Source organism: Argentina anserina, chromosome 2 (genome assembly GCF_933775445.1).
Source record: "Argentina anserina chromosome 2, drPotAnse1.1, whole genome shotgun sequence".
NCBI classification, from domain to species: Eukaryota; Viridiplantae; Streptophyta; class Magnoliopsida; order Rosales; family Rosaceae; genus Argentina; species Argentina anserina.
Window position 1 is genome coordinate 22,279,599 of NC_065873.1, and position 21,556 is coordinate 22,301,154.

A 21,556-nucleotide genomic window follows, 5' to 3' on the forward strand; every position below is an offset into this window, starting at 1 on the left:
GTTTTTCCACTTACCAATCTCATACGTCTCCCTTCTGCCCTCCTCACTTGGTTTGCCTCACCACCAAACAAAATCCTAAGTAAAAGAAATGAACCAGACCATGATCAGCATCAGCATCACGAGCAATCCAAATGGGATTGAGTTGGTTTTTTGGTTTATTTGGGGGTGGCTGGTGGTGACAAGTGGGTTGATTCAGATAGAAGTATAGGCAGTGATGGTCCATGATTAGAACGGTGGACTTTTTAATTTTATTTTAGGAAGAATGAATGGTGGACTTGAGTTTGCCAATAGAAAAAAAAAACTTTGCATAGAGTGAGGAACCGAAGCACTTAATTGTGGAGGGAGGCCGGAGAGCACCGCCGAGGCGCCAAAGGAAATGACGCCGTGAAACCTCTGCATGTCTCCGACTTCGTAGCTGTGTTATTTTTGAAGGTCATGTGTGGCTTAGTGACATCGATTAATGATATAAAAGAAATAGTGCCTATTCTTTAGAGTTTTTAGGATTGACCGATTGGGCTTCTAAAACTTTTATTGGTTAAGTTTAATAGTTTTAGAGGGTTTTTAAAAAATATGTATATATATATATATATCATTAGGAAATTTATTTTGGTCGTGAGAACTTGAGTCAAATGATCTAAAAATCGCTTATCAGGATCGTATTAGTTAAGAGATAAAAAAATATATCGGATTTAATGTATTTATTATTTTTAATTAAATTTATTAAATTTATGAATTTTATTATAACCAAGTACCAAATAAAAATACACAAATGATTTCAAATAATAAAAAAAAGTGTCTAATTAAATATTTGTTGGATTTGAGGCAGATAGATAGTGATTTGGCTTCACATATGAAGTTTGAGGTTTTGACTGATGATGTTTTCGGCTTTCCTGATTAAAATATCGGCGTTCAAACTCACTTTAAATATGAATATGAAGTTTTTGTGTTAAAAAAGATGAAATTTTTCACTGATTTGTGGCGTATAGCATATCGATTTTAGATTTAGTTATTTTTTATTCCTCGTAAAAGCAAAATGATGATATTTTTGTTTGAAATAAAATAAAATTTTGATATATCGGGTCAAAATTGAGTTGACCTAATATATCGGATTTTAACCATGAAGTTTGTGTTTACTAATAACTTGAAATGATATATAGGTTATCGTATCGTATTTTTACTATCGGAATATATTAAGAATATTTAAAACTGAGTTTGAGGCCGCTAACCAACATACTTGGGTCCCCCGGTGGGGATAGGGTCCCTAGCTAAGCTGCATGCCTAAACGAGATGAAGGGATAGGATTGATTGGACGGCCAAGTTATGTTTACTATTGCAATGCCGGTTGGGAGTTGACACGACGGGTCATCTATCTATCCATCCTCATATAGTCATATTACGGCTATTTCTGCAATCAAATACAGAAAAGAGAGGCATGCACGTCTCACGAGCAAGGTCACTGACGCTAATTATCTTACTTCTAATTCACTTAAGCTGCTCTCTTTATATATTAAAGGACAGAAACGTCTCCGCATCTTTTGTTATCATTATTCTTCGTCTTTCCTTCAAAAGAATCTTACAATTCCTGCAATTCCAGAATAATAAGCACCAGATAGAGGATTAGAGGATAACTAATTAAGCCATAATCACTCCTGTAACAATGCGTGGTTAGCCATGAATCGAGTTGTTCATGGAGCTAGATTTTTCATTTTTGTAGAGATTTATTGGCATCTTGCTTTCTTCGAAAACATATATATAGATGATAAAGTAAAGGATCAATTGGCTTATGGTGGAATCCGGTTTATGGAAAGGGAAGCCCTCTCGACATTGTTGGAAGTGAAATTGAACTAAGAGGAAGAGGTGAAAGTTAATTGGAATAGATAAATGTAAAATTTACATTGTATTACTTCTTAGTTGACCGGCGTAGTAATTGTTGCTCAAATTATCCAACATGCCCAATCAGATACAAATGTATAGGCCCAAATCAGAAATCTGCTAAGAGGAAACTTAACCAGCGTGAAATCTCAACAAAGGTAACAGTCTACCATAGTACCGATGCTATCTCTTTCTACTGAATATGGCAGCTCTGATCAAGATGCATAAGCTATGCGAAATGAATCATCTAAATCAGCAGATCGCATAAGAGCGCAGTTAGATTTTCGATTTGCTTCAACGGCGAGAAAAGACCAAACTAATATATCATCAGAAATACAAGATGGACACAGGGATGGAGGAAAAGAATTTGATTTTATTACCTGCCCAAGACCTTTCATTCAATTTACTTATATTGAAATCATGGAAGGCGCTCAACTGCTTTGAATTAGAGCAGTATTCACTACCTCACAAGGGAAAAAATAGAAAAGAATTGGTAAAACTAGAGACAGCAATGTACTGACGATTACTAGTCAACTTGTTCAGAAGGAACTTGGCCAAAAATATCCGGACATGCATCCCACTTCCCTAGCTCTCTCGCCTCCCAGTATCCGCCAGTATACCGATAAGTGTCACTTGCTTTATCTTTTGCAAACCACTGTGGTTTCCAACCGCTTTCTTGCATCTTTCGAGCCTGAATCCCAAACGATAAACAGCTTAGCACCATTATGGCAGTCAATAAGTTTAACAGACTAATTGATACCACAGCTGAACCTACAACAGAATACCTAATTGGTTGCCTAGCACTAGAGTTCAGGGTCATCCTAGTTTGTCATTTTGACCAACTTATAATCCTGAATTCCCCCCATCCTTATTGATAGAAGTGTTTCTGCTTCAATATCATTATTCCAAAAAATGAAACTCTCCTCAGTAGGTTATTGCCATTTTGTGTGTGTGAGCCTTATTATTACTACTCATGTGCAAGAATCAAAATGCATGGAAGTTAAACACAAAACCAACATTTAGCCTAGTTTTATCACTATAGCTTCTTCCATCAACTGTTTTAACACAAATATACACTACATACAGTGTCTGCATATCAGTAGAGATATATTGTTCACACAAAAAAATATACACTACACAAGTCATACATCCAGCAGATGATGATATGGAGAGCTCATGACGTGTCTAAATGGAAGTGAACACACACACACAGAGGTTGATACAAACATATATATATATATATATATATATATTATATATATAATGTTACCTGCCGTTGCCTCTGCTCTAGCCTCAACTTCTCGGAATTTGCCATTTCATATTCCCCATTTTCCAGATACCTTTGATCTGGTCTAAGCCTTGAATCTGTTGGGGGCAACTTCTCCTACACATGAATACACTTGGAAGTATCATAATCTGATAGCAGTGCACTCAGAAAGCAAAAGAGATTAAATTGATTCCACTTTATCATAATCAATTAAAGTTTTCATCAGTTCAGAATCCTCAGATACAGATTTTCACGTTAAACAATATGCAAACGAGCCAAACAGGTCACATAGTTTCAACATTCAAGCAGATCATTTAATACTCAATCTGAGGAATAACAAGCACCTTCAATCCAGGCAGCAGTTCGTTCATTGTGATAGCAAAGCGTGTCAAGTTATATCTGGTTGGGTACTTGGGTGGCTTGCTCCTCTTCCAGAGCAGGCGGGCATCGGATAAAGACTCGAATTTTCCCTTCCCTGAACAGTCTCCATCCACATAATGCATGCTCTCATCCCATTTTCCAAATAACGTTGCCACTGTTTTTCCATGCTTATCTTGAACTATACCTTGTACCTGGTGGGGAAAAACATTATTAATTGATATTTTGATTTTTGAAATGGACACTGTGTCATATATTTTTAATTTTACATGTCTTATTCTGTTATTATGTTTAAACATTTCAGAATTCAATCTAAGTATACCAGTGCAGAACAACATGGCAATATGTCATGAGGATAAAAAAAATTGTACCTGATGAGGATTTCTGTCAATGATAGACTGCTCCTTAAATTTTAGCCTACATTGATATTCATGCTTTCCCTGAATTCTCATTGTACCATAGTGATCACAGTACAGCTTTCCCAATATAAGATTGTAAATGGAAGTTGTAACCTGTCAGAAAGAATTTATGTTCAGATAATGACCTAGCAAAATATTTAACATTAGCCGAGTTCTGAGATTCATACTTTACTCCATTGAAGAATTTCACCATCTTCAAATTCCAAGGTCAGAACACCAACTGGATCAAGCTGAATTGAGCGGCCCCAAAATTTGCTCTTCAAATTGCTATCACCATAGAATTTCCATCCTCTACCCTCACAATGGCAAGCGATAATCATGGGGTGATGACTAACCTGAGACCCCCAATACAAGAATTTTTACTATGTGATTCACAGAATAGAAAGAATACAATGACAGGGATGCTATAAAAGATGTAGTGAGCCAAATACTGAACTTCGACCACATTAATTGTTAAACATTGACTGTTAGATATCTTACCAGAGTTAATTCAACTGCACACCACACACCTCTTTCAGGTATATTAGCCATTGTCAGTTATCACAATCAAAGTTCACCTTTCTTAACTTTAGTTTTCTAACTTTTTGTAAGATTTCAGGTAGTATGGGATTTATTTCATATTTCATATCAAAGATCCAGCAAACATCGTACAACATTCAATCAATTGGAACGTTACTTTTGTAGTCAATATTAAGTTTAACGAGAATGCAAGCACCTTCAATATGACAAACTTGACAAAGGCACCACACAATTTTTTTTTTGGACAAGAAGCACCACACAATTTGAACAAATAATATCTTGCCACACACATAGGACAGCATAAAGCTGGTCCAACCTATAAATAATCATCCAACCTACAAATCACCAGTAGAAAACATAAATTGCAAGTTGTGGTTCAAGACTTTTTCACACCTTCTCTGAGAAAAACCGAAGGCCTCTATCTGGATAGTCAGCCTCATATGTTTCGCCTAATAATGGATTGAATGGTTTGCACATCCTTCCTTCAGTTGAAGCATATCCAGATACAGCAAAAGCAGCCACATTAAGAATCCTCATGAGGCTATTACCCTGATCAACGAAATTCAAAATTAAGTTAAACGGACCAACGCACTAATTTAAGTTATTCTTTTCCAACAAAATTTTCAAAATCCCTTTATAGCATCTCAGAAAAGATGATGTCATGGTCTTACCCTTTTGCCCCATTCATATGCTCGATCAAGGAGGTATGAATACTCTAAATCCTCAAAACATTTTTGTAGAGAAGATAGAGGTTCATTGAAGTATACAGGGAGACATATTTTTGTAAGGTCCTTCCCAATGTTGTCCTTGATCATCGACCAAAGACTAACACTCTTCTCTCTTTCCACAGGGTCGGGCAATTTCTTACGTCGCTTAACAATAGGATAGTCAGCTCCGATTTCGAATGATGGATCTGACCCATCTCCAGATTCAATGGCATAAAGACCATCATCATCTGAAGAGATGGAAGATGCCCGATATTCAGACCCAGTACTTTTAAAAGAACTTGATGATAGAAAATCACGCGTATCAAAGAAAGCATTGTCCTCTTCATCTGTTTCTTCCTCTGCAGCATCAGGTCTTTCATTATCATCTTCAGATTCAGTTGCACTTCCTTCTGAAAATTTAAAATCAATGCAGGTCTAAATCAGCCCAAGGAAGCATGACCTAAGCCCTAAACCCATTTCGATCATTCAAGAGCACGACAACAATAATCACTTGTTGCATGTAACAATTAATAATTTACATAGATACACTAAAAAATTCTTACCACTGAACTTATCTTGTCTTGATCTAGAGGAGGCCCCAGAATCTTTAAGCTGTCGGCTCTCATCAACAACTGTATTCTCCAAATCTACCTTTTCTGTCTACAGAATGCAGTATAACAGCGACTTTGTTAGAAAGACAAGGATATAAATATCTGCACCAGAAGATAAATTCTCAAGGAAATAACCTCCATGCATACAGTAAACATTTCTTAAAAAAAAAGTGAACGTATACATCAGCCAAATGACTGGCACTGTCCAATTAACTAGTGTCCTTTTTACACATCCTTAAAATGCCCGCATCCACCTCTCTTTCCTCTAGGTAGTAACAATTATTTTTTGTCCTTTTTCTCATTTAATGAAACACTGGTGCATCAAATATCAATAATTGAAATAGTATAAAGAATTAAGGCCACAAATAAGTAGGTTTATTGACAAGAAGACAGTTGTTGAAACTGGATGTGGGAAATGGGTTACTTTTACTGGTTAAATTAGGAATGAAAGTGTAACCCTCAAACATATCAATACTTCAAGGCCTCCCCACTTGTTCAGGAACATTTTTTGATGTAAAAAGCTATAATGTTAGCAACATACAATATGTATCAAAACGAATGTGTTAAGAGATAGAAATGGTTGCTTAATTCATCTCAATTGTTGACACATAATTTAATTTAAACCTATAGACCAAAGACAGACATAAAATCATGAAGATGGAAAGGAAAAATGCACCTAACTCCACCCTCAAGCAAAAGCACTAAAAGGAACTCTTCTATATTAACATCAACAAGCAGTCCACCAGCACCGTTAACTAACAACTTGACCTCACAACTGTCTGCAACCAGCAGCAGTCACTACCCGTGTCAAGGTCCTTGAATTTTTAAATAAGCTCTTCAAAACACCAGAGATTTACTCTAAAAAAGAAATAGATGTAAGACTACTATAGAAGAGTTCCATCCAAGGTACCTTAGTATTTTGGCAGGAGGCAGTACATTTTTATTATTTTCAGAAAGTGATGGTAGACTAAAACTAAATTCTACCCCAGTGACCCAAAACGCAGGAGAAAGTTTTGCTCATATCAAGCAAATATAGCAAAATCATCCACTAAAGATAACATAATTAGAAGTTCTAACTCCTAAACTATAGTACTGAGAACACGTCAGATTTACTCAAAATGAAAAATACAGAAGGATCTGTGAACCTACACATACTACACACCTAGCCTTAAATTACCAGTCTAACTGTAACAAGGATACTACAGTGATTCTGTTTTAATGAAACAGACGTGCACATTTTTACTAACCAAAAAAATTCAGTCATTTGGATGAGTTTTCACATTTTACATTTCCATAACATGAACGTTCTGTCTTGTGCAAGCCAATGTCATCTTCTGGTCTATTGAACCTCTATATGCATAAATTGAGTCGATTCAATATAACTACCTCCACTAACACACCAAACACTCAAATTGCAAACAGAAGGATATTTACATTGAAAGAATTACAAATTTTTGAGGAAAGAACTGCCAGGAGCCTCAAACTCCTGCTCTACACAAACAAAACAGAACAAACTCCCACTCCACAAGCTGATACTCTAAACATCTAAAACAACAGCCACTAGCAATTTTCCGGTGGTACTTTTAAGAAGGGCAAGAAAAATATTTAATTTCTACAAGGTAGGAAACTAAAGAACTCCAAATTCAACTGACATTATGTTCCCATACCTCTAATTGTCGTAGCGTGTCAATTAGGAGCCATTGTTTCTGCTTGAGCAGAAGAAGCTGGTTCTGCAATGCAGCAAACTCTGTCTTCATTATCTGTTCACTTTCCTGTATAGCTGCCTCCCTAACACCTTCTTCGGAAAGGCGCTGCCTCAATTTTTCAGTAGACACGGCGGCATTGTCTACCGGTGCCATCAACTCACTGTTGGAAATCCGCGGAAACATGTCTTTCACTGCCTGCAATGCTTCCACCCAAGCGCACCGATCATCACTCGATTCCGCCCTCAAATGCAGCCTCTTTGTACCTGTGAAGATCGAGAACCGCTTATCGTCTGATTTACTCTCACGGATGCTTGAAACCTGTGAACCAATTCGCCATAATTATACGGATCACCGCATAAATCTCATTCAATTCAAACTAACAAAAACAAATCCTAATCATGATCAAGCAAAAGCTGCAAATATGAATTAACTTATTTCCTTTACACCACTTCTGGATTAGAAACAGAATCAAAACGGCAAAGATGGAAGTCGTTTCTGGCATAAATACTTTAGAAAAATCAGAAATCAAAAATCGAATGCGAAAATGTTAAAACGGAGTTGAAACCTTGAGATGAACTTCGCCGAACGGCTTGCGGCGCAGCTTTTGAGGACTAGGATTCCGATGCCTGGAGAGTCTCCGAATCGAAGTTTCTCCGATGACCTTGGAGCCTTTCTCCGTCTCCGGCGTCACAACGATCCTATCAGGACCGTGAATCTTATAGTACGAAAGCACTCCATCATGCAAAACGAACCACCGCGGCCGCCAGCCTTTCCCGTAATTCACCCACTTGTACAGTATTCCCGATACGCCATTCCCTACGATGTCGTTTATCTTCACATCCACCGGCTGCTCCCTCCCACTCGCCGGCGGCCGCGCCACGGACTCCGCCGCGGCGATGGCGGCGGCGGCGGCAACCGCCGTCGTGCGCTGGCTGAGGCGGCCGTATTCGACGCTGGAATTGTTGCTGTTCGTCTCCTTGTGGAGACTGAAGCGGTTGGGCGGATCGGATCTACCGAAGGAGGTCATGTGGAGGTCCGGCGAGGGGGAGAGGCTGTGGTCGGAGAGAGTGGAGATGCAGCAGAAGGGATGCATATGGAAATTAACATGAATGCGGCGATCGGAGGAGGGAGATGGCGACGGAGGCGGTTATGGTCATGGTGGAGGAGTTTGATTGAGAGAGAGAGAGAGAGAGAAGGATTGAGAAAAAGGAAAGAAGCGAGAATAGCGTGAATCAATGGAGACGGTTATGGTTAGAATATGAAGAAGAAGAAGAAGAATATTATATTTTGGTTCTTATTTTGACGACGGTGGCGGAGAGGTCAATATACGAGAGTCTCCGATTTGTTTTTTTTTTTTTGAAACGAACATTTTCTGTTAAAATGGAGCGAGGAGCTTTAAAAGCCGCCAGGCAGTTGGTCATATCAGTCGTCTCTGTACGTGTTATGAGTTTCCGGGCCTTTCTTTTTCGTTTGGGAGGAGGTTTAGGATAGCGGTGAGGGTGCAGGGGAGTTATGGTGGAGACGGCCGTCGTGTGCTGAGAGAGTGACGCGTGGTGGGAAAGATGCGTTTATTGATGGCTCTCACGGCTCGGTCCTAAACATGGTGATTTGTTTCTCTTTTTTTGTATAATTAGTCCTCTAGTATTATCCGATTGGTTTGTGTACGTTCTATCAAACAGATTTTATGTTAGGTTCATCGGAGGACCAACGACATTTTTCCACTTCCTCCGTTTTAGTTGTGAGTATATATTTTCTTTCTAAAAAAAAAGTTAGTGAGTATATCTTCGTGAAAGATATTTGCAGCGTAATTAATACACAAATAATGAGTCATTTGTATCTAGGTCGTAGATTGTCATTTTTTTACTTCTCATATCTGTACTTCGTATTTGTATCTCAATTTCATTGCCGTTTTTTATTTATATATATAAAGACTACTTTGTTGTGGAACATAACGGAGTAATTGTATTATGATCAACTAAGTCTTACTAATATTACTTTTATTCTTTACATTTTTTTGAGTTTTAAGTACAAATCATGTATGTTTTGGATTGAAACTTCTACGTTTATACATGGCTTCACAACTACAATTACATTTTGTATGCTTACACCAGTTACGTAAGGATGATTGTCTTGAGACTTTTTGAACAAGTAACACACTTTCGGAAAAAAGATTCATCGTACTGGTTTCCATAAGGGTCAAGTTTCTCCGTTTATATTCTCTAATGATATTGTAATTGACATGCAACCCAAAAAAAAAACGAGTTTCATTGGTTTCAATGGTAAAAGGCAAGAAAATTCGATCAACATTGCTCCAACGTAAAGAAGATTCCCATCATCTAGCTCGAGCCCAATTATCAGATCATTAATCTATAAATCTATATAATCAATAATTTGTCTTCATACTTCATAGTGCAAGCCATCCTAATGTTGGATTTATCTTGACTATGATATTCGAAACGGAACCTTCTTCATGTTCTTGATCACCAAACATGCATGACTTTTGTTTTTCCAAAGCGAATAATAGTATTGAGTTAGATAAGTCTCATGTTTATAGCCTCAGGTCAAAGTACACCGCACCATCTCTCTTATCCACAATCCATTTCTAATGTACTTTTGTAATTTGTATGCAATTATGCACGATTGAAACATTCAACGTACTATTAGACAAAAAAATTATAGAGCTGAAAATTATTAGATTAACTTGTATTATGCTCAACTAAAATTTGAAAACACACACAAAACGTGCCCTTTGATTAATTCGATTTTTTTTTTTGGTGGAGACGAGTATTCAATATTCGAAAATACCAAAATGAAGCACGCCCAATTGGACTATGCTCTGTTTCTTATATTTTCTTTTAGTTTCTTATTATAATAATCGAGGGTTTTATACTTTTATAGGGTTTAAGGTATATGTATCTTTGATGAGCCGGGATCTGCTAAGCAGACTACCATTAGTGTTATTAACTACGTGTCTTATACTCGTATAGTAGTGCGCATGCACTTGTATATACATCAAACATCTTGTATAGCATTATTTTCAGTCAATCCTCTCTTAGATCAATTTTTTTTAGAGAAAGACGTCAAAGTCTCTTAGATCTTGATATCGTTGTAAACTAATTCAACCATGATTATAATACTCAAGCTAAGCAGAGCACAAGACATGTTTCTCACGCCACTGGGAAAGTCATTATTCATTTGCCGATATAACATAATATTGATTGCTCACTTACTGAATTATGTGAATAAAATTGATGTGATATATTTTTAGGAACGTTGTATCATAACATTTATTTTTTTCTCATTTATTCTAACAATAACAGGATTAGACAATTAGTGTGTATTTCACTAATGAATGTAAGTAATACCGTAAGAGTTCAAGAAAAAAAAATCAAAGAGTGGTGCTAAATTTGCATGGTCGGTCGTCGTTGAGCTCTTGTAGAGTTTGTTTGCATGTGTTGGTAATCAATGATCTCCTATCTTCTCTGCAAACGGCCCTCTCTTGTTACCCCCTCTGCAAGCGACACGTGTCGCCTGTGACAAACATTCGCAGGTCGATTACAATTTAGATCGCAGTAAAGAGAGAGATAAAGCTAACGACGACGGCACACTGGCGCGTAATTAGTAGCGTGTAACGGGTTGCAGAGAATCATAGTTGCTTTGACTGATGATGCGGTCAAAGTACGCAGAGGCGAGAGAATATGACACGTCGACGTCGTCCTTGTGAACAGAGAGAGAAGTAATTTTCACTGCGTAATCTTACGACCTGTCGGAAACAGTATCTAAGAGGACACAGGCACAGAGCATTGTGCTTACACAGCTCCCAATCCATTCATATTTCTATTTTATTTTTCATTTTTAGTAATTAATGAAACTAATCACAATATCTGAGATTTTTTATTTATTTATCCTCCCCTCATTACAAATTTAAATGAAACCGTGTGTTCGTGGTTTACAGGGGATGTACATATTTCTGGTAAATATTGGGGTGCAAAAGTGTATTGTTCAACTTCTTCAAATATCATACGGGTGTGCCCGGTGCGGTGCGATGCGGGTTGGAAGTAAAATTATATCCAATTTATTTTAAATGGTGTAGAGATTTTATAAACCATATCTAGTATTCGGTTTAGTCAAACCGTTTAATCAGGTAAACAACATTTCGATGTTGTTTCAGATAAACCACTTGTTTCCACATCAAGTCTACGAATAATATTATAAACTAAAATACTAACCAAATTTTGAAGACACGGATCTTTAAATAATACTACATAATAATGTCTCTTAAGTCTTAAAATAGACTAGAACCTAAAAAGTAAAGAGAGAAAGAAAAACGAAGTGGTAGAAATAGATAAAATGTAGTCAATTTAGAATATATTTTGGCAATCTTGCAGATTAGAGATAAAATTTTATTACTATTAGGATATTGGTGTATTACTATATCACCATGTTATTGTTAAATAAATAATAAAAATATATTTTTTAAAACCGGTGCAATTCGGTTTTTATCCGGTTTGTTAAATGTCTAATCCTAATTCAGTCAATTTATAAATGATTTGGTATTTTCATGATCCTAATCCAGTTCGCATAAAGCGGTGTGGTTCACAACAGTGACATCTAATAATTAGGCATTAGTTGTTGGAAAAATAGTTAAATAAACCATTTAAAACTAATTTTTAATTGATTAATTAAATTAAATTTAACTTATAATTAATCAAAGATGAACATAGATTTGAGTTCTCCATAATGAAGGCTACAAGTGTAATTTGGTTAGTGTGTGAATAATAAATTGTCGCTCAAATATGACTATTTAAAATGAGGGAAAATGTTTGTTCCACATTGGAAAAGAAAAGTGTTGGAAATGCTTTATATGGTATCCATTGTTTATGGATTGTAAACTGTGTAAACCCCCTTATACCATCTCACGCACGCGCAGGGAGGAGGTGCAAATCTTTGGTCACAGGGGAAACTCGTGTATGCCCGTGCGACCTGCGGACACGAATGCCTCACCAAATTGAGGGTCGGAACGCATATTCTTTTTGCATTTCCGAAAATTCTTTTTAGACGTTTCAACTTCTCTTGATTGTTCAAATTCTTCCTTTTGTAACAACTATAACTGAAACGTTATTGTGTGTTATGGAGAAGTTTGTAACAGATTGAAATCATTGCTCGTAACATATGTAACTCATGTATGTTATGATTTTTTGATTTCCTATAACAACCATTTTATTCATTGCAGATTGTAAATCCTCACTGTATAAATAGCCACTATTCTTTCATTGTAAAATGATTTAAAACACAATCAGCTCTCCCTCTCTCAAAGTGTTCTTAGTTTTTCACTGATGATAGAAAAATGTACTTTTCGAGTTCATTGAGAGTTCTAGTTAGTAGTGCAACTTCTTAGAATTGTTTAATCGTTTTATCATGGGAGACAAGTGCCAAACATCTTTGCACCGGTAGAGGAGGCGTAAACGTCTTAAAGACAGTGTGGTATTACACACGTCTCGACTAGTTTTTCAATCATCAATCGTTTGATATTTTAGTTGAATTCATATTGAATTTTTTTCGTGTTATTCGTCATTAGATTTTAATATTGTATTATAATTATTTATAATTCAGTTTATTAAATTACATGTGTAATATATCATTGTTTTTCTAACATTAGTCACCTATGATGTGCTACAATTATATGTTCTACCATAGATATATATATATAGTGATCACTATAACGATGACACTCAATTTGGTTTGGAAGAACGATGACACTATTTTGCTGAACATGCGTAGGTAGCTTAGCAAATGGAGTTCCTTATCTTTTAACACATTCGACATCTGATAACGATATGTGTAGTTCGATTTGTTCTTGACCCATGTCCCACAGGGCCACAACCGCTAGGCAATTCGCAATTTGTTTTCTTGTTTGTCTCAAAAATCATCCTATCCTAGTGAAAAATTAGAATGAAGAAAAATATGTATATAGAACGTAATAATGTATATCTGTGAAATGTATTTTTTTTTACAATTTTATCTGTATCGGTCTAATTTGATACTATGTTAATTTCTGCTCCGAAAGATACATCTACTATGTATTTCGTGTTCTCCCGGCATCAGGCTAGCAATTTCCAAAAGCCATGTGATGATCCCACGGAACTTTGACTAAACTCCTTCCTTTCCTACCTAAAATTTCCACTTCCGCAAGGTAAGCATCTGTTTTCTATTAGTAGTGCACATTCAAGATGATGGATGAGAGGCTTTAGGGTTAAACTTCATTATTTATCCTTCAAATTTTGACCCATTGGCATATAAAAATTTAACTTGAGCGATCCATTTATTTGGATGCCATTCTGTTTCCACCGCAACGTATATTTATATATATACCACCCTAAACATCGATGGCTAGAAGGAATATGAAAAGTAAGTCACAGCACATTTGATGCCACTTTCATTCCACCAGATCCTCAAGAACGAGTAAACTAAGACTTTTAAGTTGCTTTCCTCTAGATGTAAGAACAGTTGCATCCGACCGTTCTTAGATCTGTTTATAACATTATCATGAAAATTGACTTAATTATTAAGTACCAATTAGGCCTTTGAACATATCTGCTTATTGGACTATTTGGTATTTCAATAAAAAAAAACACCCTATGAGGCCGCCGCTCTCTCTCTCCTCCTTGCCTTAGCAAAATATTTGCTAAGCGGCTATGAGGATTGGATTGGTGATGGCATTAGGTATCGGGATGACATTGGCCAATTCCTCTTTCTTTTCTCCCCTCTCCCTAGCGTTTGATGGGGCAGAGATTGATTTCTTTCAATTCCGATTGAAAAAGCATTTGGTGGTGGATGGCTCCATGGCCCTTGATTGTGGTGTGGCTGCAATTAGAGATCTAGTTACCGGGGTTTGGCAACCTTGTGGGAGTTCGATGTCCTTTCACGCTAGGAAGAAGGCTGATGGCTGTAGATTACTCGTTTTGATGGAAGGCATCCGGTTGACAACATCATGCTTTTGGCCAACAAATCTGATGGCTAGGTGCCGGAGTTAAGAGCCCAAATCAATTGGGCATTGATGTTCCTTTGGGTCATGTTTGGTGCTGTAGTATTCGGGTGTCAGTCAAAGGCTTTAGTTAGTATTGATCCCATAGGTTTTATCAAATAAGTAAGCGTAGTCTTGCATTCGTGGTATTTATATCATGTTGTCGGCATTGAGATAGATAAGGTTTAGTTCACTAGGCTTTGTTGTTTCACATGGTTCTAACTTCGTGCTCATCATGTGGGTGTTCAATGTTCATGTTGACCTCTTACATTTTAATATATCTAACGACTCGATCATTCTATTAAACATATTTGCTTATTACTTAACATTGCATACATTCCTTTCATTGCTTCGTTTGGCACTCTGATCAACAATAATTCATGTCCAATACACGGATAAACTTTGCGAATTCGAGGAGACATTTGATCTAAACGAGAAAAATGAGAAGATGAGGGCAAGTACTCTGCCCTGCAAACGAAATTGTAATAGCATGGAGCTAACAAGAGGAGATTTTATACACAGATTTAGCCATGCATGTGTTTAACTTGCAGCAAAAACATGAAATTCAGATAAAAATTCCGAGTGGGAATGCCAACTTTTATGACCCAGGAAAATACAAATCTGAGAGAGACAAAAGGCTGTTGTGGGGGTTGGTATTGGACTACTGGTAGACCCTAAACTTGGAAATAAGTCTCATCATCTCATCATATAAAGCCTTCAAGTATGTCCAAGGACTGGAACCTAATAAGCATTCTATCTTTAGCCTTTTGAACTCTGTACAAGATGCCTAGCCAGTTTTTGGGACACCCATAACGTGTCCTACATGGAAGGCCCCAACAATGGGGTGGTGTCCAAAACAATGTAGGTCACCTTGGACAATTTGTATATAATAGCTAGGAAACACGGAAACGTGCATACACCCACGTTTCCCGCTTCCGAAGCGGAACCACTCCGGAACCACTTCGGAAACGTCCGGAAACGCTCGGAAACGCGCCGGAAACGCCCGGAAACGTGCCGGAAACGCCCGGAAACGTTCGGAAACGTGTTTCCAGAAAAATGAGTTTTGGAAACGCGGTGGAAACGCGAGTTTCTGAATTGGAAACGCGGTGGAAACGCGAGTTTCCGAATTGGAAACGCGAGTTTCCAAAAAATAAAGGTTTTTTAATGTTTTTTTTATTTTAGATTTTGAGTTACTTAAATTAAAAATTTGTTATTATATTTATTTTTTTGTATAATTTATATATATTTATAATTTTTTTTTATTTTGACGTTTCCAAAACGTACCCGCTTCCTAAATTTTTTGAAAAACACGCTTTCGCGTTTCCAAACGTTTCGCTTCCACGTACCCGTATCTGATTCCGTGCAACCTAGTATAATAGAAGGTTGTGCATGTGGAATGTGGGTTTTCTTTTTTCCTTTTCTGTGTCACTATTACACAAATACTCTAATTCACATAGGGACACTAAACACATTATGTACCCTACAACCACCGAACATACCACTAAAAGATTTTGTTGGCTTCTATAAAAGAGAATCTTTATCCTACATGATTCAACCCTTCACAATGAGAGGGGCAATTGAGTTGTTCTATTTACATCACATATAACAGCCTTGCATACATGAAACTTTGACAAGAGGTTATACTGGGTCCAGAAGGCATTGATAAATTGGGCACAAATTAAAGAAGAAAGAGCAAGAAACCATATATATTCAGACTACTTCAAGGCAGGGTAGGATAGCAGGATTTTCAACAAATATTGATTACTTGACATAATCTTCGCCTTTGTTTGTAAGTAACAAAGTACAGTGGTTGCAATCATGCATACTGACAGCACCAAGCAAGAAAATACAGATCTAAGTATGTAAGAGATCTATAGGGAAAGAGCAACTAAACAAAATATAAAAAAGAATAAAATAAAATGACAGAAGTTTAAGGACAAATGAAGTGATATAAAGACCAAACATTCTCCAGCAGTGCACACAACGCAGTGAGATCTAGCCAGTGATGCAAGGTGCCACCGCATCCCGTTTAGTGAAGTTTTTGTCTGACTAATCCCTTGAAGAAGTCAAAACTATGGGAAAAAAGAAACAATATATCGTGGTTACTAAGGTTAAGATCACCAGCTTTATTTCTAAACATGCTCTGAATTATAACATGCATACGTATACAATTTGTTAATGTTGCAACTCATCTTATACAGGAAAGGAATACTTCTGCAACTGTAGTAGGTCAGAAAAATGAAATTAAAAAAAGAAGGAAAAAACAAAAGGCTAAAAGGTTTCTTGGAAGATTTTAGTGATCCTCTAGCTCCACCACAAAACCTTTTTACCTTTGTTACGAAAGAAACAAACACAAAAACACATAACACATTTTTTTCAACTATTGGTTTTTGTTGATAATCACATTCAGATGCCCTACCAATTATGCCTAAGAAAGTAGATCTGGATTTAGAACAGGATAAGGCAAAAATCAAGAGGTCATTAAATGCGATGGTAGCTGCATGTTAGGGTTTCCATAGTAACTGTACTTGGACAGACATGAATAATACAACACATGGTTAACGATATTACTACAGCTACGTATGGAGAAACAAAATTTTGGAAAGGACTGATACAAGCTGTCCTTTTGGCCATGGTTTATAAGAAAACTCTGCCCATGTCTGCTATGATATGGAATTGTCATTTCTTCACCATGAGATGTCTCAATTTTACCTAGATTGTAGTTAAGGACAACTGGCTGCAAACAAATAGCTTTAATAATGCATAACTGGTACCATATCAGAAGAGTATTCAACTGATATTAGAATAAAGCAAAACTATGTTGGGATTTAATACCATGATTATGCAACACTTCCTACTAAATTCAAAATGTCAACACTGAATATAATTGACTCATCTTGAATCTGAAATCTAGTCTTATGATCCCTCAGTGATAAACATGACTACTCACTAAAGTTTCAATAGCAAAATGATCAATGACTTGATGAGAGATGGAAACATGTTCTTTCACAAAGAAAAGTATCAGGGTGACCTAGTGTTTCCTGTTTATTTAATGGTAGGCTAGTTAAAAAATAATTTTATCACTGTCTTTTGTAATTCTGGATCCTTAAATGTTATGTATGCATCTAACACAAAAGGGCCTTTGCTTTCCTTTCACAAACATAAAAGAGGCAAATGGAAAAGAGTTCCTGACTCTTCTCAACATGGAGCGCAAGGAAGAAAGTAGTACAAGAATCGTAGATGAGAAAATTGATATTCTCGTATGGAAACTGAAACATGTTAACCAACTTTACCTATTGCCATCAGGATGGAGTTCACACATCTGATTGTCATCACCAATAGCTAACAAATATCCCGCTGATGTTAGACCCTGCACAGATCAAAGATTTAAATGCTGGGTAACTTAATAACAATATATGCTCTTCATGATGAGCTCTCCACACCATTTAGCACTCCTGTCATGCCCTAGAATTTTCTCTAAAACACTTTGAGAATTTCATATTATGAAGAAATGCATATATACAGATGGTAAGAAGTAGTTGTTTTATGTATATTAATCATAATGACGTAGGTGGTACGACGGGCAACCACGATGGGTATTAGTGAATTCAGGTTTATTTATATAAGAAAGGCATACAACTGTCTCTATTGATTCCTTAAATTATTAGGTTGAAAATTCTTGTCTTTTCCTTCACACCAACAATTCTCACACCTTTTATTTACACCTTCTACAACTGCAGTATATAAAAAGAAATGGGCAAACTGATTCTGCAAATTCAAACTTAAATCAGCCATTAAATTTTGCGTCTTAAGTATTTTTTTTTTGAATTATGAGAAATGAAAGCATATTTTTCATCAACAGAGTCAGTAACTCATCTAGCAATTTTCTACTTTGTCACACCTGAACGGTGACCACGTTCTCTACCACTTGGTCATCACTCTTTTCCTGCACAATAACCCTCTGGCCACTGCAGATATATAACCAAACTTGACTTCAGAAACAGGTCTATGGTAGTTATTCTGATTGACATGAAATTGCAAGGACAAATTAAAAGATTGAAAATCAAGTTTCTAATCGCGTTCAACTTCTCTGATTAAGGAATACACCAAGGAAGAGATATGAAGAACGTACAGGCCTTATGATTACTAAAGAATGTGGTTATTCTCTAATCTGCTAATGGACCCATGGCCATTTTTACACATCACATATACCAGAAAAAATTCTGGCATTGTTAGGCTATACCAACAGAGGACTAAATTCATAATAACAGAGAGAGGAGGGGAGGTTCTGGCTCCCGAACACCACTTGACAAGAGGTTGTGATACGGTACTGCTGAGTCAAACAGTTATGGTGTACTGGGTGAGATGAACTTACAGAAACCATTTCGATCAACCTTTCTGCAGGTGTCTTAGGTTTTTGATGCCAAACAAGACTAAATCATAAAAATGCACATAGGACAATCCAAATAAACATGTCAGCATGTCACCTGTGTAGCCATGTCTTATAGTATAGCTCCTCCAGAGATTGAAATCCTGCATGCCATAAAGAAAATTTGAATTAATTTGTCTTGCTCATCAAAGTAAAATCTTATTGCTTAAGATAAACTCTGAAAACAAAGGTTTGTATAATAAATTTTGTAGTGACATCTACCATTTCAATTTTAATATATTTCTGTAGGAAAAATTTAATGTTTAGAAGTGAAAAGAAAAAGGAAAAAAACAGCATCCAGGCAAGGGATAAATAATTAAAGAATTTTATAAGTATATCGCTGGGCTAGGAACTTGTAAAAAACGAGGTTATTAAGGCATCAACAGGCAGAGTTGCTGTGAAACTATGAAATTAGATATAAATAACTCAAAAGTAAATGGGTATACTTGACAGGAACGTCGTATAAGGTAAAAATAAAAATATGGTTTTATTTTTATTTTACCTTGATTTATAAAAAGATCATTAAACTTCTCAAACTTGTTAAAGAAAGCAGCTAGAATCTCTTCTCTTCTAAATCGGTATGTTGTAGAAGACAATTCTCTAAGTACTGCATTCAAGCACGTGGTCGGTTTCTCATTATCGATATTCAAGCCAATACCTGCAAGAACAGAAGTAAATAAAGCACCTTATCGAGATCTACGTATAATTTAATACTTGAGTACATATATGTGCATGTTTGGTGGATATTGTACATTCATCTAACACTTGGAAGGCCCATGGTCTAGTAGTCAGTGAGCAAAACCCTGCAGTCTAGATCTGCTAATCAAAATCAAGGACCAGACTACTTACCAGCAGACACATTGAACTTCTTCGACTTGTATGTTGACGTGCATAAAATGCCTCCAACTTTAAGGCCATTTAAATATAGATCATTTGGCCATTTTATTCTAACATCAACATATGGCAAACCCTGAAATGGAGAAGATTTATCAACATCATGATCATAGCATAATATAATGACAGCAGATATGCATATCAACAATCAAATGCAAAATCACGAAGTAGCCAAAGTACATGGTACAAGAAAATCGTTTGCGCATCATTTTATACGGGCCGGACGGTCTTGTAGTAAAACTTATCAAACAATTCCCTGTTGCAACCTTTCTATAGTGAATGAACAATAACAACACACTTACATTTTTATCACAGACATCCTTAATCGCCTCCGTGACGGCTAGAGACACCACATATTGTATCAGCGGCACAACCCGCCCATCCTCCATCTGTAGAGTAAAAGAAAACAACAAACAGCCTTTGGGAGACTCCCACACATTCTTCGACCGGCCTGAAAAAAAATCACAAACTTCTTATCCAAACCACAAATCAAGTTAACTCAAAATGCACAAAGCACTCTATACAGCTCAAAAATATAGAATCAGCAACAATTCATTGGCATTACAAACCTCTCCCTTTGTACTGAACATCAGCAACACAAACGGCACCGTTCGGAATCTCACAGAAATTCCTGCGATAAAACTAAAACAAACTTCACTCTATGCCACAGTAATTCTTCTTCAAAATTTTACAGACTGGAATCGTTACCAAACTTACTGAGAAACCACGTCCTGCGTCGACGGCAACCGCGGCGACCAAAGAAGCAACCGACCGAACCGATCGGTGGAGAGAGACTTCATGAACGACTCGATTCCAAAACCGTCGCCGGCCTTGAACGGTTTCTCCGATTCCGAGGCCAACAGAATCGAAAGCTCACTCTCGTCACCGAGCTTCAAAGCGTTGGTGTTCTTCAGCGCCTCCGCAATTTTATCCTCCGCCGCCGATTTTCCGCTCAACACTAATATACAGCTTGAATTGCAATCCATGGCTGAACCAAAACACATCAAAATTAAATTCAAAGAAGAAGAATAAGAGATTTTATCGGTCACCAAAACAGTAGGAGCAAACTGACCTGAAACACTCGAGCTCATGCCGCGTGAGAAAATGGCGTTCTTCAGCGAGTTAGAGAAGCTCGCTGGGCTTTTGGTGAAGAAGAAGAAGGTGGAATAGGAAGAGACCAGAAATCTCATTTGAGGAAATTGAAACGGTGACGGTGAATACAACTCTACTAGTCAATCTAAATGGGCGACACGTCATCTAGTGTGGGACCCGCGGAGTACTTGGAGCTCGAATATAAAAAACACTCTTCCCACGATTTAGTGGCAGTTCAAGGGTTAACAGCATTCATGGAGGAATTGCAGAGAGCTCTCGGATATCACGGCCTGACCATTTCGAAGCTTCCGGAGAAAGGCCGTTGCCTCCTCGCCACCAAAGACTTCTCTCCCGGTCAACATCTTCTCTCACTCTACTGTTTTCTAGTTTTCATTTTTCTGTTCAGGAACAGTAAAAACCCTACGTTTTGAAAATGCAGGGGAAGTGATCATAAGCCAAGAGCCCTATGTATGCGCCCTGGACAACTCCACTGATGAGCACTTCTGCGATGCTTGTTTTCGAAGGAGTAACCTCAAGAGGTGCTCCGGTTGCAAGTTTGTGTACTACTTCCCCAGCGCCTGCCAGGTAGTCGAGGTTTGAAGTTCGTTCATGGAGCTTGTTTTAGTTTATTTTGTGTT

The 21,556-nt window shown here is 37.1% G+C and overlaps 2 protein-coding genes across 2 annotated transcripts; both read right to left on the bottom strand.

Annotated features, from left to right (window-relative positions):
• Positions 1-2,225: 2,225 nt before the first annotated feature.
• Positions 2,226-8,757, bottom strand: LOC126784567 (oxysterol-binding protein-related protein 1C-like). The gene is made up of 10 exons (XM_050510033.1): positions 8,045-8,757; positions 7,441-7,797; positions 5,726-5,822; positions 5,127-5,572; positions 4,849-5,004; positions 4,104-4,271; positions 3,889-4,029; positions 3,484-3,711; positions 3,143-3,256; positions 2,226-2,563 (listed from the first exon to the last, which is right to left on the bottom strand). Exons 1-10 carry the CDS (start codon positions 8,570-8,572, stop codon positions 2,399-2,401), a joined length of 2,400 nt encoding a protein of 799 aa, XP_050365990.1. The 5' UTR covers positions 8,573-8,757; the 3' UTR covers positions 2,226-2,398.
• Positions 8,758-16,220: 7,463 nt separating this feature from the next.
• Positions 16,221-21,020, bottom strand: LOC126784571 (biotin--protein ligase 2-like). The gene is made up of 10 exons (XM_050510036.1): positions 20,899-21,020; positions 20,544-20,814; positions 20,396-20,457; positions 20,129-20,277; positions 19,782-19,902; positions 19,435-19,590; positions 18,991-19,036; positions 18,405-18,471; positions 17,797-17,873; positions 16,221-16,575 (listed from the first exon to the last, which is right to left on the bottom strand). The coding sequence occupies exons 1-10, from the start codon at positions 21,014-21,016 to the stop codon at positions 16,533-16,535; spliced, it is 1,110 nt and encodes a 369-aa protein (XP_050365993.1). The 5' UTR covers positions 21,017-21,020; the 3' UTR covers positions 16,221-16,532.
• Positions 21,021-21,556: the final 536 nt, after the last annotated feature.